Here is a 27,535-nt window from a genome sequence, read left to right on the forward strand (position 1 = left end):
CATGACCACACTATCATCCCTACTCTGGGGGCGAACATTCGGCGAAAATAGCAGATCTACAAGCTCACAAAGTGACATGTTGTGAGCTTGCAAATGGCCTATTTTCTCCAAAGAGATTTGGTGTAGACTAGAGGGAAAAAGGGAGGGGGCTTAGATGCCTGTGGGACCCTGGTCATCTACTGTAAGCATAGGGTTTAAGTTAATACTATGTGGCAATCCATCCACATAGTATAGACATACAGTATAAGCATGGCGGTGTTTGGATTGAGCTCCATCCATCCCTACCTGGGCTCTCCAAAGCCTCTTTCCTCTTGGCGTTGGTCTTGGCGTTGATGTCACAAGTGACATGATAAAAGGAGAAGAGCAGATGGTGCCTGTCATGGAGCTGTGTGGGCAGCTCCATCTTCACCTGCAGGATGATGAGACACATATGTGTTGTAAAGAACCCTTCCTTCACGTTATACTATATAGACTGTTTATGAGATCTATTCTGTTGTCTACATCAGGGGTCCCAACATTCTACTGTATATATTTTTAGCTTTGGACCACAAGCATTTCGAACAAATCCCCCACCCCACCTCCCCACAACTATATTAGTACATAAGAGGGCATAACACAGTATTTTTTATTTTATATATAGATTAGTTTTTTACTTCTCCCTTGATACTATCAATATTCTGTGTTCATTGTCACCTCATCATAGAAGTCAGGGTTCTGGGAATGATGGAGGACTGTGGAGCAGGCTGCTGTGGTAAAGAGTGGACCTCCTGGCTTGCCATAGATGCACTGGAGACAGGAAGACATAAATACAAAGGTGACGCGCGTAAATCTCTTTTTCCTCTGGTGCTGCTGAAATGAGGAGAAAAACTCTGGAGTTTTGCTGTGGGAAGCATTCTTACCTTTAAAGGTTTGGCAACTTCCTCATCTGAGCTGCGGAACTCTACGTAGACTGCAAGGTTACGAGCCTGTGAACAAAGAGGCCTCTGTTAACATTAAGAGATGCCCATATGTGCCGTGATTTATGAGTGATAATCAGAGATCTGTCAGTGGTGGCGAGACAGTAAAACACAATAGTTTTATTCCTAATCCCTACTAGTACTACTATGTTTTGCACCCAGTTTTTTTCCTTCATATTCCATCCATATTGGCTAACATTGGCTTCCAAAGTTTGCAGGATTGGTCCGTTTTGAACAAAATGCGTCAAATCGTGAACGCAGCGTGCAATTTCCGTGGAATTTTGCATGCACATTCCCACTAGGCCCAGTAGGAAATGGCACCCTTTTCACATCGGCCTATTATAGCACCACCAAGAGGCCACAATAACCTACCTGACCTGGTGGAGACCTGAGCACCTTTTCTAGTTATTAGTAGTTGCATCTCTTTTTCTGTATCTGTCCTGTGTTGCAAAACTGTGGTACTGCCATGACAAGTGAATATTTCCATGATTTGCGTGATTTTATGTTTGCCTTGCGACACATGCTACAAATCAATTAGACATCAAACCTGACATCGGCCAAACACTATTCACTACCCCAAAATTCTGATTATGATAATCTTCACAGAATTCTGATTATCATTTTCACTTCCCCAGAATTCTAATTATGACCATTCACTACCACAGAATTCAGATTATGATCACATGATAACACATAATCAGCACCTATCAAAATAGTTAACAGGAAGCGCAGGCTGCAACTTTATCCTGTGTAACATCATCAGAATGTTGCTGCTGTAGTGTACAGCATTGGTTCTCAAGGGCTCCTTAGGGTGGTTCCAGGGGGTCCCCAGCATAATTAGTTAATAGCATCACAATCATTTTAACCACTTAACCATTTTTTTATACTTTAGCTATTAAGAAATAGCAGATATTCAAGCTCACAGCGCGTCACTTCATGCACGCTGTGAGCTTGTACATCTGCTATTTTTGAAAAATGATTTAAAATCTTGAAGGTGTAAAAAAAGCATTGAATAATTTAGAATTTTTTAACACAGATCTTCTCTTCTGGGGGTCCCTGGCACAAAATATTTTCAGATGGGGGTCCGCAGCCAAATGTTTATCATTTTGGGGGTCCTTGGCACAAAAAAAAGTTTGAGAACTAAGTGACGTTCATCAGTACCTTGGCAAAGCTCTTCTGGCTGTCGTACTTGAGGTGCTTGGGATAGATGTAAATGTGGTTCCTGTAGACGCGGTGGGGCTGGGTGTACTTGGTGGTGGCCTGGACAAACTCCTCCACCTCCACAGTGGGCTGGTGACCATCCAGCTCCTCGAAGGGCTTCACCGGGACGTAGGACGACGTTACGCTGTCTGGAAGGACAGGGGACAGGGACACTCACTAGAAACACACTCAGTAGAAACAGATGATCCTTATTATACGTCGTTATATAACTTATATAACAATATAACTTATCGTGTGTTTTTTTATTTTTATTAACGCCCTACTTGATACTACAGCGTCACACAAAAGTAGCAGATCTGCAAGCTCGAAACGCACCACGAAGTGACGCGTTTTGAGCTTGTAGATCTGCTACTTTTGCTATTTTTGAATTTAAATACGGAAAAGTAACATTTTTGGACACCCGACAGAGACGTTATAATACATGGAATGGATTAAAACCTGGGAACATGAATCTACTATACATGAGGAGCAGAAGTATTGAAGTATTGTAGGGGTGATTTTTTGTTTGTTTTTGTTTAGATTTTTACTGTTGGATAAACATAATTAAGCAACTTCAAGATGTCTGCTTGGGTTCAGATAACATGTGATGAGCATAATTTTGTACTACATCAGTTTGTACCCAACAGATTAATCAATTGCAGCCCTTCAGTTATTATTAATTAAAGGGAAAGTTCACCCAAAAAAAAAAAAATGTTGTATCGATTAGTCACCCCATGGAGACTTGAATTCATGGATATTGTTTAGTTTTTGTCGCATTCCTAAGCCAATAAGTCTTCCTAAGCAGACCGGTAGGCAGCGGTTACGGTAGACTCTTTGTGTCTCCTACCGGAACCGCTGCCGGTCATCAGATTATTGGCTTAGGAATGCGACAAAAAACTATATCCATGAATTCAAGTCTCCATGGGGTGACTAATCGATAGAAAAAAAAGATTTTGGTGGAAAGTATTAAATGTGGGACATACTAGGATGTTCCAAAGGGATGTAGTCCACCGCGATGTCCAGGTTCCCTGGAATGGTCTGAAGCTTGCTGGTCTTCTCAGCTCTGTGGAACAAAGAGGTCATCTTATTTTGGAGACACAATACTTATGTGTGATGTTTGTGAAGCCTTGCACATAAATATTCATTTTTCTCTACAAAACCGCTATTGACAAATACTGGGGGGGAAATAATAAAGGTCAATAATGCTTGGTAGTATACATAAAAGCATTAAAATAATAGTTATCAGTGACTTGGTGAACATGAGAGTACCTCCTGTACTCAGACACCAGCTTGATCAGGTCGTCTGTGGAGATCTTGTTGCTCTCCTGTTTGAAGAGAGGCGAGAAGCGACACTCCCTGTCCAACGTCCCCTGGTTGTCCTTAAACACTGACCTGTCACACACCACACCGCAGGGACACACATCAGCAAACAGAGGTCGGCCCAGTCCTTTTCAATTCTCTACTGGTGTTAAGGGCTTGATGTACTTTGTTGAGTGCTGTGTCACGCACTGAAAATAGCAGATCTACAAGCTCACAAAGTGTCACATTGCGACATGTGGTGAGGTTGCAGATCTGCTATTTCTATGTATTCTGTTGCAGATCTGCTATTTCTAATGTATAAACCAACCTTTAGGCTGACCCTAAGCTAGGCTAAAAAATAAACATGAAGAGAACATTGTACTCAGTCATTCCTAGTGTTTAGTGACTAAAGGTAGCTCTCCCCTGCACGACCGAGCAGCTGTCTATCCGTGTCGGCTCTAAGGTGCATTCAGCAACTTTTAATCACACCTTCCAACCGACTGATCTCCCGACTTCCTTCGACTGCCAGTCTGTAGTAATCAGTGGTGGAAAAAGTACTCAAATTCTTTACTTAAGTAAAAGTACCAATACTGCAATAAATAAATACTCTGTTACAAGTAAAAGTCCAGAATTAGAAATTTACTTGAGTAAAAGTACAAAAGTATTGGCATCAAAATGTACTTGAAGACAAGTACCAAAAGTAGAAGTACTAAAATATTTGAAAATAGCAGATCTACAAGCTCACAACGCGTTGCAGCTTGTAGATCGTCTATTTTCAAATAGCCTATGTATAAAATAGGGCTAAAGTGGTTAATGTATGTTTCATTATATCATAATTTATATCTGAAAAGTAACTATTAACTAAAGCTTTCTAATAATTGTAGTGGAGTAAAAGTACAATATTTGCCTCTGAGAGTAAAACTATAGACAATTGGAAATACTCCAGTAAAGTAAAAGTACCTCAACATTGTACTTAAGTACAGTACATGAGTAAATGTACTTAGTTACTTTACACCACTAGCAGTAATCTGTAGTAGTTTGTTTGGTGGAGAGCTACCTTAATGCTATGTTCAGACTCGCAACCCAAATCCGATTTTTGGCCTTGGAACCAGATTGTCTGAACAGCAAAAAAACACGGAAACATGGAGTTTTGGTAATCAGAGTTGAACCACACTCCAAGGTGGTTTGAAATATGATTTCTAAAGATGTGTCTCAGTCTGGACAGTTGAACAGTGAAGCCTGATTTATACTTTGTCATCCGACAGTGTCGCTCGCCAAAAACAGCTGATGTACTGTACACGATCGTAGATTGGCTATTATTGGTGAGAGACACGTTGTTAACCACAACAACCAGATAGGTCAGGGATGTCTGAATACACCAATCTAATATAATCACTTGCAAATAACAGTGTACGGTGGACAGTCAGTCCTAAAGATTAATATTTTCCTACTGTACAACCAGTGGGACCTACCTGATGGACCAAGCGAAAGGCATACGGTACTTTCCCAGTTTAGTGCAGAACTGTTTGTTGGATTTCAACATCTTTTGAACGGTCTGCACATGACAAAGAGAGAGAGACAGAGAGAGAAGGAAATGTCATAATAACATTCCTACAGTAGCCGATCTTCTTGAAAGATCTGCGTCGCGGTTGCGTTCGCAATTGACTCTAAATTGTAGGTGACCTAGAAAGAATGACAGACGAAATCAAGAGGTTGTGTCGTGCGGTAACCCTTGGCGACGGCGGGTCGTGTGCCTGGCTAACCAATCATTATGCTTAAACAAAGACCACATGGCACTCCGCCAAAGAGAGAGGGAGCAAGGGAACATCTTGGACGGAACCGAGGAAAAACATAATTTCTAAACCATCTGACTGGTGCGCGCTGATGGAGATAAAACCGGTAGGGTCTTTTGGGTGATATACTGTATACTTACATGCGTGCCGGTCTGTTGTGCACTGAAAATAGCAGATCTACAAGCTCACAACGTGTCATGCCGCAACGCGTTGTGGGCTTGTAGATCTGCTAATTCCGGTGCAAGACAGCGGAGTGCAACCAAGTATATATCAGGCATTACAGGAAATTGCTTCATAAAGGTCATGCATACAGAAGCTTAGAATAGACGGGCCTTGTTCTATCTACAGAACAAATGGACCCCACAGCACTATTCCTATTACTATTCCAAAAATAAAATGTTTCTCACGGCTTGTAGAGGTAAAAAGTCCAAGATATTACATCAATGATATTAGAGTGCATTGGGTTGCACAGGGAATAGTGAAAATATGAATACAAAGGTGCTTAATATATTGAATGACATGTGTAAGTAAAATGATAACAGGGGTTTTCCTCACCTTGCTGGAGTCTGCGTTCTTGATATAAGGCTCTGTCCCGAAAGCTATGTTCCCCATCAACACCTTCTCTATCCTTGCCACCATCACGATGTCTGTGTGGGGATGGGTCACTGAAAAGATGGCCTGCATAGACAGAGATGATTGATTTAAATGCATTGTAAAGCATAATTACACAACTATTTATTATGAAATACTTTACGGCAAAAAGCGACTGGAAAACAACGACTGGAAAACAACGACTGGAAAACAACTAAAAACTAATTCAACCTAATTTTCTTGTCTGTGTAATTCAAATATTTCAAGACATCTCAGTCTTGTGTTAATTCTTAGTCCTTTACCTCATTGGTTCTAAAAGTGGGGTCCGGGGACACCCAGGGGTCCTCAGGAGGTACCAGGGGGTCCCCAGCAAAATGAGTTAATATATCGTCACAATCATTTTAACAAGTTTAATCATATTGAATTTTTTGGCTATTCAAAAATAGCAGATATACATGAGCTTGTAGGCATACATCTGCTATTTTTGAAAATGTTTGAAAAATTAATAATAATTTTGATAATTGTTTAACACAAATCTTCTCTTCTGGGGTCCCTGGCAGAAAACATTTACAGATGGGGGTCCGCGGCCAAATACATATCAATTTGGGGGTCCTTGACATGAAAAGGTTTGAGAACCACTGCTTTACCTGGTTTGGGAAGCAGAGCCAATGTTCCAGATCCGCACTAACGTGGCAGTCTCCCGGTTTCCTCTCGGCAGGTGAGCTCATGCCGTGGTCTTGTTCCGGTCCGGGCCCTGTGCCGTTGGCCACCGTCCCGTTGGTACAGCCGCCCAGCATCTGACGCACCGCCTCGTGGTTCAAATCCACGTGGAAGTCTGCAGACACCTTCCTGCCCTCACGCATGTCCAGCAGGGCGAGGATGACGAAGAACGGCTCGATCTGGAACATGTTCAAAGAGGCGCAAATTAGGCCCGTCACAATTATTACGTAATCGCCTAATCGCAATTATTCGAGAGGATCGCAATTATTTTGCATAATTGTCATAATCGTTTCCATGTTGAGAAAGGTTCACACATTTTGGAAGAAAATCTAAAATAGTGGAAATAGCAGATCTACAAGCTCACAACGCACCGCCATGCAACGCGTTGTGAGCTATTTCCACTATTTTGTAACAATTTTTTTGTATAAAATATTAAATATGCCGTATTTTGGCCATAATACATATTTTATTTTTATTATTGGTGTCTGTCATTGTCGATCATTTCTTATTTAAGTTTTTGTCATATCTGCCCCATGCAACTTTAGTTTACAAGGCCTAAAAGCCACATAATTAAATCGATAATCACAATTATTTGTATTACAATTAATCGTCAAGTAAAGTTTCATAATCCTGACAGCCCTAGTGCAAATCTTATTTCTCATTGTCTGTGTCAAGTGATTCATATATCATTGCTGTCTGGCAAAAACCTTGGTTTTCCATATTTTATCTTTCTGCTTCTTCTGCCATTTTTGAAAACTTTATAATAACATGCCCTATTGAACTATAATAACATGCCTATAATGACATGTCCAAAACAGGGACGCCAGTCTGCCTGTGGGTTTTATAAATATTTAACCAATGAAAAGTATTAACACGAGCTGCAATTCCTATTGCAAAAATATCAAATACACACCATTAACGACAGACTGAGTTATACTACTGTACTATAAATGCTAAGGTGTTCATTTAGTCAGAATTTCGGAAACAAATATTTATACTCTGCAGCCCCAGTTGTGTTATATCTGCATAGTTTACTAATCTACCTTTTTGAAAGGAACATATACATCATGGGAAATTATTATCATGTGGGATCTTGGAGTGAATATTTGAACGTGCAAGGCGAGCGGTGTGTTTGTAACGCTCACGTTGGTGACGGGTCCTGTCTCCGTCTCGTTGACGCAGCCCTGCAGAGAGAGGCTGAAGGATCGACAGTTGATCATCAGCCTTCTGCCCAGCTTCTCCTCAAAGGGACGCACCGACACGCTCTCTCCCAGAGGATAGTCTCCCCGCGGACTCCTCAGGACCTGGTGTGGACAACACACATGATGTTTAAGGACCACATATGCGTTCACGCACATTATTATGTGCACTGGCATGTAAGTACGCATGCACGCACACACACAAACAAATGCACACACACACAGTGTTTATACATACTGGGGTGTCAGGGTCTAGGGAGAACAGGTTCAACCTCTCTTCTCTCCTGGCAGCGCGAACACCCTCCTCTGTCTCAGAAATATACTGTAAAAGACATGAATTTACTGTAACAGACATAAATATACTACAGGACAGAAATATAATGTATTAGGACAGAGAAAGAAAGTGATACAGATAGGCTACATGAAGTCTTGAATGAAACAGTTCATGTTAAAAACTACAGTACAGAAGGGTATAAGACTGACCTTATAGTACACCATGATGTAAACCATGGGTTCCCAAACTTTTCAGCCCGCGACCCCAAAATAATGGGGCCATTGACTCGCGACCCCACCTAGCCCTGGAGGTAACTTATGCACATAAAATTGCACGTTCGGTGCACATTTGTAATGTATTAAAATGGTAAAATGTACTATTTGTAAGAATTTTTTGATTGTATTTCATCCATTCTGTTGAATACAAAAATAAGAAAAATTACCCAAATAATTAGTGTCCCGCAACCCCAAGTGGGGTCGCGACCCCAACTTTGGGAACCCCTGATGTAAACAACACAGCTGCAGCTATAATGAAATTAATAATGGGTGTGTTACTGGAGATGAATGTTCAATGTCATTGACAATACTGTTGACTACTGCACACCCACTTAAATTTAACACACCCATTACTAATGTAATTAGCTGCAGCTGTGTTGCTTACTAGCCTGCCATGTTTTCACCCTGCTGTAGTTTTTAACCTGAACTGGTTCAAACAAAATCAGCCATGGGTTTCATTCCCATGTTTCATTTAAGTCATGGTAACTGTTGAGTGAAGCAGTGAACAGTGAAAAAAGAAGGGATGCCACGGCCAACCTTGGCCATCTCTGGATTGATGCCATTTTCTGTCGTCTCTTCATTCTCATGTAAACAGCCGTCGCTCAACGACAGGTCAAACACATCTGGAAGAAGAGCAGAATAATGCAGTCAGAGCTTTTGCAAGGAAGAGACATTTATAGTTTTATTTACAAGTGATAAATCGCAGCATTGCATGAACGGAAATGTTTATTTAGGTGCCCATTACCCCCCATATAGGTCAAAGGTGACACGTCTTTGTCAAAAGGTCAAACACTAAGTGCAACGATAATAATAATAATTCAGCAGATCTTTATGTCTCCATCTCAGACTTAAACAGGATGACACCTCTACCGTTCACAAAAGGCGAGACAACAAGCTGCTTGAACATAACTCATGCATGCCTGGAGCGATTTCCCCCACGGGCCGCAGTGAATTAAAAGCCTCATTAGCATCGCCACTTGCCCCTGAACCTGATTTACAAGCATGTAAACGGACCGCGCTGCCGTGATGTCTGAACTTATTACATCAACTCCATCACTTTTGACTGGACTCGATTGTCGCTTCTCCATGCACTGTCTGTCTGTGGTATGCAATATTATATAGGCTGTAATTCCCCTGTCTGTCCCGGCTCGTGCACATCCAGCACATGTGGTTTTAAGAGTTATGGGTTGAACTCCAGCGCTCCAGCGCTCCCGCGCTCATGGTCTATTAACGTGAGGCGGGGTCCAGGGCTATAACGTCAAGACTCATTTCCTGGTTTTAATGTTATGGATCAAGCCACCACCCAGTAGTAATTCTCCCTGTAGGGCGACGCAGCAGGACAGAAAGCTTATAGCAGCATCAGACAGCGAAAAGAAAAAAAGGTAAACGCAATGTCTATTGATACAGGGAATGATGTAATTTGTTTATTAATGGTGCTATATTTATTGTAATAATCTAGTGGGTTTATTAAAGGGGAATGAAGGGCTGCATAAGGCTGACCTTATAGTACACTGTGATGCAAGCCGCACAGCTGCAGATAATAAAATTAATGATGGGTGTGTTAGATTTAGCTGTGCCAATGCCAAGCAATACTGTTGACTACTCTCAATGCTTGCACATTGGCAGACCTCAATTTAACATACCCATTATTCATTTTATTAGCTGCCAGCTACATTGCTAAGTGCACTCTAAGGTTAGCCTGCCATGTTTAACCCTTCTGTAGTTTTTAACCTGTACAGGAAAATAAACCACACAATCAGCCTAGGGTTTCATCCACGATCCTCCTTTAAAAAATAATACATCCGTGTTCTTTCACTTTATTTACTTTCTCCTCTCAGCTAACGATTTTCCATGCACTTTTCTCTCATCACTCAAATTCCAACGTTTGAAAGCCAAATGTCCTTTTCCCAGGTGTAGGACATACTGTATGCAGTCTCTCACCTTGGCGGTGGTCAGTGAGGTCCAGACTCTTGCGGTCTGGAGCTGGCCCGTCGTGGGGGCTGATCTGCAGGATGCGGGTCAGGGTGCTGATCCACTCCTCCATGTCCTGCTCGCTCTCCGCAGCCAGGACGAAGTACGTCACCTCGTTCATCTTCAGCTCGAACGCATGCTTCCTTAGACGGTTATTCTATGGATGGATGGATGGATGGATGGATGGATGATTAGACCAATAGGAAGGGCGGAGGTGGAGATGTAAAAGTGAGTAAAATGGCAGATGCATGGATAGATGAATGCATGGAGTAATGGATGGAGAAACAAATTGATAGATGGACGGTGGTTAAATAATTAACACAGCAAAAAGAGAAACGTCAAAGTTGAGAGCATGAAAGTAGCTCATAATGATAACAAAGTTTGTGAAATTAATCAAGATTGAGCAGCTACATGGCCTATCTCTTACCTAAAGTGTATAAATCATTTAAAAACAAGTTGCCAGAGGCACACATTGAGTGTCTGTACTTCTCCTCCCTGTCTACCAGCTGGGCACAGCTTCTGCATTTGCTCGGGGCACGGGAGCTCTCACTGAAGCACAACTCTCTTATTTGCGAGTGTGTCAACTACGCCCAATTTATTGCATTTTGCTAATGTCTGCACTACAGACATTCGCTCGCAGCTGCTGGTGTGAATTCAGCGTAAGACCTACAATAAAAATGACATATGATATTTCACCTGCTGTTCTAAGTTACCCACAAATAAATCAGTAGTTTCCCTTGTCATACGCAAATCAAAATCACTATGACTTTACTTTATACAAGCACTGAGGTGCACTGATTGACATCATACATGAGAAACCATTGTACATCATGAAACGGCTACGGCTGTTGACGCGTTGTGCTAACAACACCCATGTAAAATGTGTGTGTCTGTGTGTGTGTGTGTGTGTGTGTGTGTGTGTGTGTGTGTGTGTGTGGGGTGTGTGTGTGTGTGTGTGTGTGTATGTGTATGTGTATGTGTATGTGTGTGTGTGTGTGTGTGTGTGTGTGTGTGTGTGTGTGTGTGTGTGTGTGTGTGTGTGTGTGTGTGTGTGTGTGTACGTGCGCGTGTGCCTGTGCGTGTGCGTGCTTATGTGTACGTGTGTTGACTAGATGAAGCCCACCTGCACTACACCAGTGCACGAGTCCAGGAAAATACAGCCTTTGGGCTCCTTGGAGATCTTCTCATCTTTGTAGAAGTTCATGATGTAGGAGTTGTCAGTCAACTGTGTCAACTGGAAATACCTCCTCTTAAATGACTGAAACACACACAATAGAATAGATCATTTTATGATATGGACATGATGATACAAAGTAAAATCTGCAGTGTTAATTTAACTACAAATCAAATGGAACCGTAAGGGTTCATTTGATTATATTGGTACACTCTCAAAGTTATAAATGGATAAATGATCAAATTAATTACATTTCTAAGAAATGTACGTCATTATGGGTTGAGGAATTTGTCATTAATCATTGTAACAAACTTTAGCTACCAAAAAAATGCTTTTCAATAGTGTTTTAGTCTGTCCAAATTTTGATAATTGAAAATTAGGTATCAAAATATATGATTATCAAAATGTTTAAATTGTGAAAGTGCAACTTAAGGGATATAATATTGAATATGGCTAAACATACTGGATGGGCAATGCTGTAATTTTAGTGCTCACATTCCTGTAGAAAAAGTCCCTTTTGCAATGCGTACTGTAGTTGATCCTATATTTATACCATTTCAAATGTTACATTTAGTAAACGCATCGCTACACAGCAAAGGTATTGATGCCCAGTACATTGGGTGACACTGTCAATTAAGTTTAACCCAAGAAGCTGTGTCCACCAAGTCTTTAAATAGAAGCGCTGCGTATTTGTGTTATGCTGCAACGCCAGAAGTGTGACCAGGCAGGCACTGAGCTTCTATTTGGTTGAGCCTGAACGTCCGGTGTTTTTATATCCGGTAGCCGAGATTTGAACATTTTGATTTAGAGCGGTTTGGACCAACGTTTTAGAAGTAGTGCCTTGCATTGTCAGGTGGGGAAAAAACACTTTGCTGGGCACAGCCACTAACATAGGAAGTGGTCTACATTTAAACAAAGTCTTCTTTAAAGCAGCACTGTGTAGTTTGGGGCATAGATATAGAAACCTAGATACCTCATTGGCCTCTGCAGTTCGTTGGAGCGACTGGTATCGCGGTCGCCATTTTAGAGAAGGCAAGCTACCATTCAAAGTGACTACTGGCCAATCACAGCGCATTGACTACTGGCCAATCACAGCGCGTCTAACTGACTTTTGCTGCGCGGCTACCTCTTACGAAAAGACCCGCCCCCCACCTGCCTCTGATTGGCCTACCGAACGTCCCCTTCTGTGACACACGCGGAAGCTTTCCTCCTCTAAAATGGCGCCCGAGATACCAATGTCTCAGAGCCGAAGGAGGCGTCTACCTTTATATGTTTATGGTTTGGGGTATCAGTATCAGTGGCCACTTTGGACAAAAATAACATGGCAGCCAACGTCTTTGACTTCATTTCCCAAGAGTCTCAGCGAGCATGTCCGGCGAGGACGCACTGTGATTGGCCAGTCTTCGCTTTGACTGGCAGTTCTGCCTTAGTGAATTTGGCAAATGCCAGGATGAAACTCCTTGTCTCCCCTATGCATAGTAACACAGTCAAGCCCCTAGCAGGGACCCCCCCCCCCCCTCCCGAGTCTATACATTTATGGAAGGATGATTGTTATTGCTTAAACATTAACTTTATAATTTTGTGGGACATAATATGCTACATAGTGCTGCTTTAAACAGAAAATTCACAAATGTTTAACCTAAATCGAATTGTTCTGATGTGAGGAGAAAATAGAAAATACATGTATGGCATGTACGGTAACGTTGCGTTGCGTTGCGTTGCGTTGCGTTGCGTTGCGTTGCGGTACGGTACGGTACGGTACGGTACGGTACGGTACGGTACGGTACGGTACGGTACGGTACGGTATTGTATGGTATATTTTCCCACACTGTGTACATTATGATCTGCTCTCATCTGAACGATGCTATTTGACTGAAAGTCAGCCCTGTTTTCATGGTGGGCAGTCTGGCTAGAGATAATGAAAGAACATCAGAGCCCTGAGGCTCGATTAACAGATGTTTCTGGGGAAGAAGACACAGAAACAAAGTGGCATTTTGAGGAACAGTGTGTAAAGAAAAGAGGAAAACGCAAAAGACAGCAAGAATCGGTGAATGAATGTCAGGAGACAGCAAACAAAATAAGACATTGAGAGATCAGCAGACATACACAAAGACAGGGCGGTTGAAGAAAAAACAACCCCCAAATCTCTTTGCAGAAAATAGCCGATCTACAAGCTCACAACGTATGTTGTGAGCTTGTAGATCTGCTATTTTAGCCTATTATTATGACATGGCCAGAAATAGGGACGCATGGGGTTCCTGTGCTTAAGGTGAAAACAACAAACAGAAAAAAATATACAAACATCAAATGTTTCTGATGAATTATGTATGCCAACAAAACAATCCAAGCGAAACAGAGCAGAAGGAGCGAGACAAAACCACACATTAACATGTTGAGAGCGGCGTGCGCCTCAGTCTCACTTCCTCACCCGCACAGTGATGCTATTGTTGACGGTGCTGTTGAAGTTCCCTTTGTACAGCCAGCCCGACCGAAACACACCGAGACCTCCCCCTCCTCCTCCTCCACCTCCAGCACCTCCCCCACCCCCCTTAGATGAGGACAGGGAGGTGGTGTCCTGGAAAACATGTTCCAGAATCAAGAATCAGGAGTGTTGAGGACATGTTCCACAAAGGCTGTGCTCACACAATAATATGATAGATATACAACTAGATAATAACAGTGATTTAATGCATAATGACATGATGGAGCATTAATGATGAAGTCATTTTTAAATGTCTGTTAGGGTTCAGAGATAACGTGTGATGAGCATTTATCATAATTTTGTATATTATTAACCAAGTCTGCCGTCATTTTATGGGCCAAGTCAACTCCCAAGATTAACTGAATCGACAGATAAACCATTTAAACCCTATACAAAAATTGCCGATATACAAGTTCACACCGTGTGGTGTTGTGAGCTTGCAGATCAGCATTTTTTTAATGAATGTTTGCCTATTTTTGCAGAATATTTGCCTATTATGACACGCTCAGAACAGGGTTCTATGTGTTTAAACGATTGGCATGGAAATCTAGGACAACACTCAAGCAGATCTACAGTACAGATATTAGTTGTAAGGCTCACTAGACTGATCCTTTCTCCGCAGTCTTTCAGTTCAGTATATTCTGTTCTTTCTTTATTTTTCCTTTATTTATTCAGGATACCCAATGGTTTCACTGGTTGACATGTTAAGTTTCTGAACAGCTCTGTGAACAACCTGGGCCTTCTTTCTTTCACAGTGAATGTTTAAAGCTACAATCCGTAAGTGTTATACTGTATGTTCATTGTCTGCCTCTCCTGACGGAGAGAGGTAATTGCCACGATTTCAGAACTACAATAGAGATGGCGGTGCATCTCGTGTCCAATCCGGTGGGCGTCTGCTTCGAAATAAGACCAGCTCCAACCACTGCAGGTGTGTTAGTTATATTGTATTAACAAACTCTAACACACAGATTGGTTAAAATATCATTTCAGTCATTAAAATATGTCCCGGACTGTAGCTTTAAAACGTGCAAGGCGTTGCTGGGCTAGTCTTAATTTGGATGTACTGTAGCATATGAGGCCATTTGTGTATAAAAGCGTGAGTAAGATGGTGGCCCAATAATTATTACTGACATCATCCTTATCCACGTCTTCATGGTCAATCTCAAACGAATGTGATGGCAGCTTCTCTGCTTTAAACAGCTTCCTGTAAGACAATGAGAAATCAGGAAGAGAGAGAGAGAGAGAAAGAGAGATTTTTTAGATTGATTTAATGCACTCTGTTTGACCGATGCAAATTACCCCACTCCATCCATCTTGTTCTGTCAAGAAACAACAATAGGGAGTCCTCGATACAGCGCGCCCCACTGGTTTCACTGGTTGACATGTCTTTCTTTGTTTGAGAACAGGATAAATTGTCTTTGTGGATGTGCTATGACCTGCAGACAGCTACACTGTATAACTCCTTTGTGTTCATTTAACTCTGAGAGTGAAGAAATGGACCCTTTTGGGTCCATTTCTTCACTCTCAGAGTTAAATGAGCACTGAGGATTTCACTGCGCAGCCCGCGGTTTGCTGAGGCTAAGACTGGAACCGTCCTCCCGCTAAAAGTCACAAAATCGTAAACGTTGTCTGACAAAATCTATTAAGGGGAAGAACGGTTTAGAAACGTTCTGCTATGTGTGGCCTGACCACCGGACACAGGAATGCTAAAGGCTGGCATTCCACACCGAAGCAAACAACCACACAAACACACTGCAACTGATCTGAGCACCACACACACAGTATCTGTATCTTTTTTCACTAGATGTTACATCAAACTGAACCTAGCTATGCCTTCTAAATCAGTAGTTCTCTTCTAAAATGTTCAAAAATAGCAGATCTACAAGCTCACAGCGCTACACGAAGTGACGCGCTGTGAGCTAGTATATCTGCTATTTTTTGAATAGCCAACACTAAAATCTAAAAGGACACAGATGCTTTCCCGGGTTTTAATAGGTTAATATAAAATCAGTTTGCAACATATAGAATCTGTGTATCAGTGTTTCAAAAGAGAGATGTAGGCTATAAGATCAGTGGTCTAACTAACTAACCATTGTGTTCTTTACAAATGCAACCACTCTATAGACCAGGCTCCATTTTTTTCACTCTCTCAAAGTAAAATGAACACTAAGGATTTTTACTATGCAGCTTTATAACTTAGCCAGGCTATGAGTTCAGAGGTCATGTGAACTGCCTGAGAGAACGTCACTATGGAAGGGGTTAGTCCCAGTGAGAGAGGAGGGACATTCCTGTGGCTGGAGGTTCAAGGCAGGACTGTTGTCAGTCAGCCTCACAGGGACTTACTGTATGAACACACAGGTTGACTGACTGGGGTCTGTCTGTCTGTCTGTCTGTCTGTCTGTCTGTCTGTCTGTCTGTCTGTCTGTCTGTCTATCTGTCTGTCATACTGACTGACTGACTGAATTGATGACTTGACTGATTGAATGAGACAGTCCCAAAAGGACATTTTATAATAGGGTACATTTTTTTGTATCGATGTAATCATAAGTGCTTGTAAAATAATTATGATATAATTATAACTTGTGGAGAGCCTGTGCTTCCCCTAGCTGCCCCTGTCTTCCACCCTCCCTCAAGGGAGATCCCAATGAAAATAAGCCTGGGTGCTTTATTGTGTTATCCTGTCTCATGACACTCACTGCTTATTTAGTTTCCTCAGCTGTGGTGATTGACTGACTTGATGACTGACTGACTGAATCAATCAATCAATCAAAGAACAAACACAATTGATTACTGACGAGAAGATTGAGATCTGATATCTAATAAGGCCCTTTGATCCAGGACACAGGACAGTGAACATCTGTTAGACAGGAACATGGCCCCTGGGTAAACTTCTTTCTCACTCAACACCATGTTGTTCTTATTAATGACCTCCCAGAACCAGTGCAGCAATGTCTGCTTATTATATGCGACTTTGGGGTTGTTTTTCTGTGAAGTTGCTTGTAAATATTGGTAGTTGCGGGTTGGGTTTTTTGGGGGGGTGCTTGTAGTTGCTTAATTCTATGGGCTTAATGTTGTTTAAACCAGTGGCTCTCAAACATTTTCATGGCAAGGACATGGCAAGGTCCGCAGACCCCTCAGTATTTGTCCTCACCCCCCCCCCCCCCCCCCCGATCTTTTTTTTTAAATAGCAGACCTACAAGTTCGGTTATTTTCAAATACATGTAGCCGTTGCCTAGTCATTTCTTTTGGCCTTCTTTTCATAGACTTGGTTGCTTATGTCGCTTGCTACATCTAGGGTTAAGTTGATGTTAGGAGCTTGTACTGTACTCTCCCTCCCTCCCTGCGTGTCTCATTGTTTATAAGAGCCAACGCTGGCCCCAGTCCCTGACCGACCAGCCACACAGCTCCGCTCGGTCCAAATGACATCATAACATCTCATAAGTTGAAGAATAGAGTGTTTACAGTACTGTCCGAACGTTAAGTACTGCAGTACAGAACATGGCATGAATAATTCAACCTAACTATGCTCCCTTTTATCTTCAAAGTCAAGAGTTAAGCTAGCAGAAAACTGACACAGTCATAATAACAAAACACAGCACACATGCATTTAAAATCTGGGTCAGCTTTTAGCTTAGCTGTTGCAACAGTAGGCTGTAATATCCAATAGTTATTATGGTGAGAAAAAAACAATTATGGGAAACTATTGTCTTGTGGGTTTCTTTCTCCTCGTTCCCAGCTAGCATTATATAATGTAGCTTAGCCAACAGCAGAACAGATGTGTCCAAGGGGTTTTGGCTAGCACAGGGGTTCCCAAACATTTCCATGCCAAAGACCCCTAAATAGCTAGCCTCGATCTGGCTGCCCCCCCCCCTATGATAGAGCACATCAGCACTTCCACGCCCTCATTTATCAACGCGGTGCAGACCAAATAATGGGCGTACGGCGAGATCACCGCAACTTTCGGCATTTATCAATATATCCTGACGTTGGTTTCAGCCTACCGTACGCTGAGATCTCACGTCTGGTCGATAGCAGTTGTTGACGTTGGCTGCGCCCGTTTATTCCATTCTAGACCTGCGGAGCAGCATTGTCTGACTGTCTGACAGGCATCTGGACACATAATCCACTCCAAAATGTATATCTACACTAATAAATAATCCCTGTGAAAATATAACATTTTTTTATAAAGTAATTTAAACAAACTGCTTTAACAGTCATTCAGATAAGATTGCAGATCTGGCTGCATTGAAAATAGCAGATCTACAAGCTCACAATATGCGACGCTTGTGAGCTTGTAGATCTGCTATTTTCAAAATATACCAGCGCTTCTGCGAGAGCATTTAGACCGGTGCAGCGGCGCTGCTGTTATATTTTCATGGCCACCGGGAGATCAGACATTTAACCCACGGTCCAACACACACCAGCCTTCATCCATTAATGTTCTCTCCAGGCTATCTCTCATTAATGCGGCGCCGGACGGGACTCGCCCGTCCGACAGTCCGAGACTCGCCCGACCGACGGTCCGAGACTCACTGGGAAATGGGAATAGCCTACATGACTGCTTTATTTTAGTGTAACCCGAACGCGCACTGCTCGGTATGGGTTAAATAAATTAATATACAAACTTATTCCATTCATGGCGATGTGATTGGTATCATAATATGTCATTCATGTAGGCTACAAGCCTGCCTACGTGACAAAGATTGTACCGCTACGGATTACATGACAGACACAGTTGTATATATATATATATAAATATATATATATATATATATATATATATATATATATATATATATATATATATATATATATATATATATATATATATATATATATATATATATATATATATATATATATATATAAATATATATATGCACATACACACATACAGTACACCCCTACTGTACATGTAGGCCTATATGCACACAGATACACACCCAAATAGGTGAAGTAACACTGTCAATGCTGTATTACCTGGGAAGAAGGCGGTAGTCCCCGGCGTAATCTTCATACTTGAACTGGACCACATTCAGCTCAGAGTTATAATATTTACAGGCCTGGGGGAGAGGATGGAAATATATAGTTATAAACAATGTCATATATCGTTGCTGTGGGACAGAAACATCTTATCTCCATATTCTAACCTTTTGTGTTTTTTCGTAAATTAAGGCTCCACTTGATCATACTACAGCGTCACACAAAAGCATCAAAACTAGCAGATCCGCAAGCTTGTAGATCTGCTAGTTTTGACGCTTTTGCATTTGAATCCTGAAAAGCAACAGTTTCGGGCATATGAGGTTTCCACCCAACAGAGAGGATATACTGCTATAATGTAAGATTAGCCAATTAGCATGTGTGGAACAGTTGAAATATCACCTTGGGACGACGCTAGTCATCATCTCAAGATGATTAAGAAAGCTACAGTATAGTTTTTTACAGATAGACACTGGCTCCCCACAGACTGTCTTATAGGCGTACTACATTCAACATCAGAGTAATCAAGTTATAAGAGTTGAATTGAATTAAGATTGTGTCCCATGGGTTGTAAATGCAGTCTCAGGTCTTCTCTCACTCTCTCTCTCTTTCTGTCTCTCTCGAAGACACAACCACACGCACGCATGCACAGCACACACACACACACACACGGTCACACACACACAGTCACACGCACACACACACACACACACTCAAAGACACAAACGCCCGCATGCACAACACACACACACACACGCTCTGTTTCTAAATGTTTAATGCAGTCAATACTGGCGTCATTGTTCTCCATTCATAACTTGATTATGTTACACAGATCTTAACCCAACAATGTCAGAAAATAATAGACTCGCCACATTATCAACCACAATAAAACAACCTCACACAGTCCAGTTATATTCTCCATGTTAAAACAATACAAGACAACATAGCCAGATTTATTTTTTCTGGCAATAAAATCAAAGGGCAAACATGCAAACAACCACTGTCTGTTTCACATATGCTCACTGATCAACTGTTATTGAAAAATGTTTGCTCGCTCTCGCTCTCACTCTTACACACACGCACGCATGCATGCACGCACGCACGCACACGCAGAAACGTGCTCATACACACTCATGCACCTATAACCACAGAATCGGAAGACAGAAAGGAAGTTAAACAGCTGGACAAAACTTGTCACGTGTCACTTGCACACACGCAGACACACACACGCACGCACACACACACACACACACACACACGCACACGCACACGCACACGCACACACACACACACACACACACACACACACACACACACACACCTAACACTGTACTGTACAATTTACAGTTTTAGGAGCATTTAGCATTATCAGATGTTCTTATCCAGAGCGACTTACGAGTGCGAGATCAGAACAAGCAGACAATAAGCATACATACCTGTGGTGTGCTTCTATCTTGAGCTCCTATATTAAGAGCAGACTAAGCCTCACACATGCACACTCAAGCGCACACTAAACCACCTCTAACTGAAACACACTCCATTCCAAACCACAGAAGCTTAAAGCAGCACTATGTACCTTTCCTCTTCTACCCCGAATTTGAACCCAGTTTCTGACATTTTTACCATTGAGCTAATAGAGCCAGCCTGCTTGCTCAAGGGATGAATTGAATCTTGACCATCAGGTCAAAATTCATGTCAGATCCTGTGTCTAGGTGAGACACGACCTTTGACACGATCTAAATGTCTCAATAGAAGAGCAGGGAGACAAAATACAACCACCCCAATTCTATAAGTTATATTGTACTAACATACTCTACCATACAGATTGGACAAAATTACCTTCTATTCATTCAAAAGTTACATAGGGAGGCTTTAACTTAGCACTATGTAGGCTACAGTATAGTAGAACAAACTCATGCACTCATGCAACACATACACAGCAATTGTATATACAGTACACAATGCATGCATTTGCGCGCACACATGCGCAGTCACACACACACACACACACACACACGCACACGCCACATGCACACGCACACGCACACACACACACACACACACACACACAGACACACACACACACACACACACACACACACACACACACACACACACCATCCCCAGACGGAGCTCACCTGTCTGACCAGCAGACATTCAGCCTGTAGCTCTGCTCCTTCAGGTACGGTGGAGGTGAGAGTCCGTCTCTCCTGAGGCACTGTGGACACCTGCAGAGCACAGAGCGTGTTACATTAGTGGAGGAGCATCTGTACAGTGCAGCTGCTTGGAACCCCTGGCAATTCAATAAGTGCACACTGTGCATTCTCTGTCTCAGCACTCATCCCACTGATGATCAACGCCAGTGGTTCTAAAAAGTGGGAAAATGTGCCAAAACAGTGATGCCAGGGCTAATGTGGTTAACATTCTTAATACAAATTGTTAAATTATCAAACATAAATATCAAACATATCAGACAGTCTACATTTCCCGAAAAGAAATGCATGTACAGTAGCCTATTTAATTCAGTATGAGGAGAAGCAGGGATAAATAAAACATATCCCCACTGGCCATAAAGTTGAATGACCAGAGGGGGGATATCATCTCTGTCGGTGGAAACCATGTCCAAAAACTGTAACTTTTCAGGATTCAAATTCTATATTAGCAAAAGTAGCAGATCTATAAGCTCAAGCTTCGCGCTGCGTTTCGAGCTAGTGGATCTGCTACTTTTGATACTTTTGTGTGATACTGTAGTATGATCAAGTAGGGCATTAATTTACAAAAAATCACAAAAAGTTAGATTATGGAGATAAGAGGTTTCTGCCCGACAGTAATGATATAAATTACATAGGCATGGAATCCCCCCATCCCAGCCCTGTGGATCTACTAATGAGTTGGTAATCTAACTCACAATATGTGTAGCTCTGATTGTATACTGGCATGGCTGTGATACAACAAAAATAAAATAACATTTGATCACTTAGCTGGGGAAATACTCAAATATCATTCAAAATGATGGCATAGGAAAGTACAGCGAGACAGACGTCTGCAAACCTGGCTCCGTGACCAATGACTGGCTCTGATTTATACGACCCAATCAGCTGGCTAGAGTGCTGAGCTCGCAAAAGCAGCTGGCAGAGTAACAACTCTAGAAAACCGAGGTTTGCACGTTTTGCCCGCCAAGCCGATTTCACTTCCAATCAAGGGAATTGAGTGCAGGCTGCATAAACAAAGTATATCAGAGTCCGTTTTGTATTCAGAAACAGCTTGGAAGTGGTTAAGTCATGCTTTGGGATTAAAACATGGACTCGAGAGGACGCAGGGGCCGAGAATTCCCGTTAACCATTGGAAGGCCAATTAGACCCATTCTGAACATGTCTACAGGAACTCATTAGCACAGTAATGCAAGCACTAATGAACAAACAGTTGAAGGGGGGAGCTGGACGGAGCCGAAATTAACTGTAATGAGAGGATTGCAATGCTAAACATCTATGGATACATGTGTCGGGCTGGGCTTGGAGTGTTATGTGTGCATAATGAATGTGCTGATGTGTTCGCGGCGTTTTTCGTTTTTTACATCAATTTGTTTTGAACACATGACTGTGCCATACCCCTGCCATTTGACATACACTGTAGTGTGCATGCATGCACGGCACACATGCACGCACACACACACATGCACGCATGCAGGCACACGCACCATTTCTGTATGTTTCTCTGATCTTATCTCTGTCTCTTACCGTGAAATCGCTTTCGGGGAAGAAGATCAGGTCCCTGAGAGGGTCTTCCTTCAGCTCATCTCCCAGTTCAGAGATAACGGCCTCGTAGTCCAAAGGATCGATCAGCTTTGGCTTCTCCTGCTGCAATAGAGAAACACAGGTAGACATCAGTATCAACTGAACACACTGCTAGTAGACCATCAGTTTCAACTGAACACACTGCTAGACCATCGGTTTCAACTGAACACACTGCTAGACCATCAGTATTCATTTGCTTGTCTGGTTGTGAAGATGAACAAGCTATAGCTATGTTTATTTATAATCTGACCGATCAGAGAAGAGCTTGAAGATGGTTGTGGTGCGAACATTCAGCAAAAATAGCAGATCTACAAGCTCACAACACAACGCTACATACAAGTATAGGGTTTGTGAAATGGGGATAGACTCCCGCGTTCTGGCTGATACCGACAATAAGCCTCTCCGATCTATACTTATAAAAGTGGTGTAAAAAGGATACCCATCTACTGAGGTAATCATCATCACCAAAATGTAATTACATAAAAGACAATAATTTGTCGGCTAAAAAGGTATTATTTCATTCAAGTATTCTGTGTTGTCAGATGAGTATCACTACATGTTGTCTCTATTGGACCCCAGTAACCACACTAGAGAGGATCCAGCCTCCAATATTTGTCTTTTTAACCCTTATAAAGTGGTATTTTGTATGTTTTTGCGTAACCACACTTTGACGATGATGTCTTGTGTCGGTGGAACAAAATGTGAAAAAACACTGGCAGCATCCTATATGGTTTCACTTACAGCAGTAGAAACCCCCCCAGTCAGTTATCTGGTATTAATTCTAAACCATTTTCCCATGCAGCGCTTAGGGGAGGGAATAGCATATGGTGCACATGGCATGATTTTGGCCCCCTTATACAATCAACATGTCACACATGCCAAGCAATGTGAAAAAAAGGGGGGAAATCGTGACTATCCCCCTTGTCAGACTGTGTGAGATGAATTGAGTCTAGCCACGCATTGTGCGACGACAAGACTACGACCTAATGTACCTCAGTCGCGAAATGCTGGGTCGGCGTTTTACCTCGAGAATACAAAACAAAACAAGGAAAGGAGGACGATTTGGACTTGGTCTTTATGTGGCAGCAGAGGACAACGTGGGTTTGCAATTATCCAAATGGAGCTGGTAGTATCTCCAGTGTTTTTTCATGAAACTGTCTGCACATACTCACATGGCCTAACGCTGATAGTAATTCATTCCCCATCATGCTTTAACATATGAAACCAGTAGAACTGCCACAGTCCCTTTTCTGGTAAACGTATCTGTTTCTTTTAACACAAACAATAACCTTCTCTTTATTTTTACGTGTTGGTAGCTGTTACATAACAGTGTTACGATGACAATGGTGGTACAGCAGCGCCAGCCACACTGCACGAACACGACCCAAAATGTCCACTTCCTTGACCCTGTCACGCTAAATGACCCGACAAATCATTTTGCCACATCTATCCTATGATGAGGACATTTTGAATGGGATGACACCAAGACTCTTTACAGTGCAGAACAGAAGTGGTTTCTGTAAAAACATGCTACTTTAACCATTTAAACCCCTATATACTTGACCGGGGTCCCCCAGGGGTCTATATTTGTCCTCCTCCTTTCTTCCCTCTACACTGGTCTACTGTACAAGCTCACAGCGTGTAAAGTTGCGACGCACTGTGAGCTTGATGTACATCTGTTATGTTTGCTGAATGTTTGCCTATTTCCCCCTAATGTTCACCTATTATGTAATGCTAAGGACGCTAGGGTTCATGTGGTTAAGATAAGCAACCATCATCACAGTAGGACTGCATTATATGTAAGCTCAATCCTCATCCCTCTCATTCATTTAGACACTTCAGCTCAGGAGTAACCATTTACCATTTATTGCAATGATATTGCATTCAGTTTGGCGGTGTGACTCTGCTCATGTGATATTACAGATTACCTGCGCAAGCATGACACAGATCTGAAATCACAAACCCCCCGAGCAGAGCATGAAATACAGTTATTACATGAACATAACATAGAACCTTCAATGCGTTATTTAACTATCACATATCATTGCACAAACCATAGAACCACAGTACAATCCACATAATCATCCTATTAACAATGGGAACTAAATGCCACAGGGAGGAGGCCGGGGAGGTGGAGGAATTTTGACACTGACAGCTGCACAACCGGCTTTGACAGCTAAGCATGTAGAATGAGGGCGTGAGTGAGTTGGCTTGTAGCTAATGAGAATGACGTGAGGTTGAACGTACTGACTTGTGGGAGTATGTATGAATTAGCTTGTTAACGAATGAATGGGGGGGGGGGGGTCCGGGGAGTGTGAGCTAGCATGTAAACCTCCTGCCTTCCATGCATACATGAACTATCGCTACCACATAAGCTCTATCGCTTCAATGACCATGTCATCTCCTGTGTTAACCCATTTAGACCTGAGTCCGATTCTAAAAATGCCTTCTAACTCCTAACAGTTTTCTGAAAAACGTAAGTTGCTATATATCTTTGCTGTCTTGTATGTCCGAACGCATGTCACAACGCATGTCACAACGCCTCGCAATGCAAGGCGTTGTGAGCTTGTAGATCTGCTATTTTCCCAAAAAAAATTGCGACACTCTTGTTTGATGAAGTAGGGCATTAAATTATGAAAATACACTAACATTTGAAACATGAAGATAAAAGTTTTCTGCCCGACAGCAACGATATATAGCTAACATCTAAAATGACACAGATGCTTTCCCGGACTGAATGGGTTAAGCCGTGACACTACCAGAACCTAAAAACGGCAGAGAGGAAGCACCACATCCACAACTGATGAATTGTGGCTGTGCTGCACCAAACTGCAGAATGCCGACCTGAGCAAAATACACGCCAGAAATGGGTTTCAACTGCTTGAGTCAGTCAGCTTTATTTAACATGCCAGATCAGGCACATGAATGAAGTTAACGTGAAATGCCACATGGAAGCTAAACTACTCGACAGATGATTAAATCTGTCATTACCTAGTATTACAAAAGTCCCCACGCTCTTTATACCGCTCTGTACTGTACATGGAAATTTCATAGACCACCAAAGTACACACTTGGTGGTGATGAACCCTGGTTGGAAGCAGGGACTTTTGACGATAAACATCTTAGCTAAAAGATTACAGATTACAAAGATGATGAGGGATTATTATGGACTGGTGAACAATTTCACACAAGGTTGGCCCCTATATGAAATGTGTGTCTAACAGATTGAGGGTCATGGTAGATTATTTGTGTCAGCTACAGACAAGCAGAACAACAGCCAGTAGAAATGAGAGCTGAAACAGGCTGTGGTCAGAGAAAGGGGAGGAAGTGCTAAACTGTTCACACGCCCATACAGTGTGCAGTGCAGGCTTGGAGCTCCACCACAATGCTGTGAGAGACATAGTACACAGGGCCTGCTGGAGCCCACCACAGCACCCTGACAGACAGAAAGGGCCTCTTGGCTTGCAACTGACAGAGGGGAAACAGACTGTAAGAATGTAAGACACAACAAAATGTTGCCCGCAAAGGTGGTCCCTTGACTAATTTCAGCTCCCCTCGGTAACAGAGTTCAAACTTAAGAACAGAGTTCCAGTAAAAGTGGTCCGCATCAGTGGTTCTCAATGAGGTCTGGGGGTGGGGTTCCAGGGCTGTCATCTGTTCTAAAATTTGTTAGCCTCATAGCATAATTGTCGAAGTCCTATTTTTAAGGTTTTCAGGAAAGAAGAAATGAAAAATCACTCTCTGCCTAAGTCATCTAGTAGTTGACTTAGAAAAAAACCCTCATTTTTCCTAAGTCAAGTTTATCTGCCTTTATTTATATCTGCCTCACTCTACTCCGCTAACACTGCTGATTCATAATTATTCATATATTCATATTCCCTATGTTCTCAGAATGCTTGTTACATTAAAAAGTCATTTCTGCTCAAGTCATTTTGGAATGTAACAAGCATTCTGATAGGCTGAGGACATAGGCAATAAGGCACAATGAAGCAGCAGTGTTAGGAGAGTAGCGTTAAGGCAGAAATGTCAATTTGGCCAATACAAAATATGACTTAGCAATTATGCTATGATCCTAACGAGTTGAGCCTGTCACAGTCAATAATCAGTAAGTACACACAACAAAATGGTGGTTCTTCAGTGGTATGTCAGTGGTCCTTTGGGGTGCTTGAGGTGCTATATAGCACCACCCCTGTAAGAACCTGTTAAGCCCCCTATATGGTTCTATAGAGGTTCTCTACTACTTCTTCAGCTTAAGTTTAGGCGCTTTGAATGGTTCTATACAGCGCCATTTTTCAAAGGTGCTATTTAGCAACATTAAGTTCAGTCAGATAACTCACAAATAGATTGAACCAATATTATAGACCGAATATATTGAACCAATATTATAGAATGAGAATACAAGTGTGGATGTAATATTTTATCTTATGGCGTTCAGGCTCTGCTACATTTTTCTCCCTGCTCAGCACAATTAAGACAACCATCATTAACCTTTAAGAGCAGGGAGATAGATATATAATAACAATCCCCATGGGGAACAGAACCAATAGCAGAGCCCACTGGTGGTGCTGGGGTGGTGGCGGGAGCAAACGCTGCATGACACGGCCACTCCCATAACACACAAAGCGGACGGAACACAGATTTGGGTGAGCTTAAATAACCCGCCCGATTGGACAGCTGATTGCCACGTCAGTGTGTGACATATGGGTCTGCATGACGCTGTATACAGCCACATAGAATGAGCATGCATGTAACCTCTCGAGTGTATGCTGCCTGAACTAACTCGCAGGCTACGTATCATATATGTGCTATTTAGCATCAACAAATCAT

At 42.1% G+C, this 27,535-nt stretch overlaps 1 protein-coding gene across 5 annotated transcripts in view; it reads right to left on the minus strand.

Annotated features, from left to right (window-relative positions):
- Positions 1-27,535, minus strand: part of dock10 (dedicator of cytokinesis 10) — a 128,738-nt gene that overhangs the window by 47,982 nt on the left and 53,221 nt on the right. For all 5 annotated transcript variants that reach the window (XM_080428432.1, XM_080428431.1, XM_080428434.1 and 2 more), the window contains exons 2-20: positions 22,652-22,771; positions 21,053-21,142; positions 18,915-18,997; positions 15,066-15,138; positions 13,881-14,027; positions 11,402-11,536; positions 10,249-10,435; positions 8,845-8,930; positions 7,997-8,080; positions 7,705-7,863; positions 6,487-6,738; positions 5,804-5,926; positions 4,928-5,010; positions 3,426-3,548; positions 3,140-3,219; positions 2,118-2,305; positions 900-965; positions 694-786; positions 286-409 (exon numbers count right to left, since the gene is read on the minus strand). In XM_080428432.1, the coding sequence (XP_080284558.1) occupies positions 286-409; positions 694-786; positions 900-965; positions 2,118-2,305; positions 3,140-3,219; positions 3,426-3,548; positions 4,928-5,010; positions 5,804-5,926; positions 6,487-6,738; positions 7,705-7,863; positions 7,997-8,080; positions 8,845-8,930; positions 10,249-10,435; positions 11,402-11,536; positions 13,881-14,027; positions 15,066-15,138; positions 18,915-18,997; positions 21,053-21,142; positions 22,652-22,771 (2,296 nt within the window). The remainder of the gene's footprint in view (positions 1-285; positions 410-693; positions 787-899; positions 966-2,117; positions 2,306-3,139; positions 3,220-3,425; positions 3,549-4,927; positions 5,011-5,803; positions 5,927-6,486; positions 6,739-7,704; positions 7,864-7,996; positions 8,081-8,844; positions 8,931-10,248; positions 10,436-11,401; positions 11,537-13,880; positions 14,028-15,065; positions 15,139-18,914; positions 18,998-21,052; positions 21,143-22,651; positions 22,772-27,535) is intronic.

Source organism: Gymnoscopelus braueri (assembly GCF_963280865.1).
Source record: "Gymnoscopelus braueri genome assembly, chromosome: 5".
NCBI classification, from domain to species: domain Eukaryota; kingdom Metazoa; phylum Chordata; class Actinopteri; order Myctophiformes; family Myctophidae; genus Gymnoscopelus; species Gymnoscopelus braueri.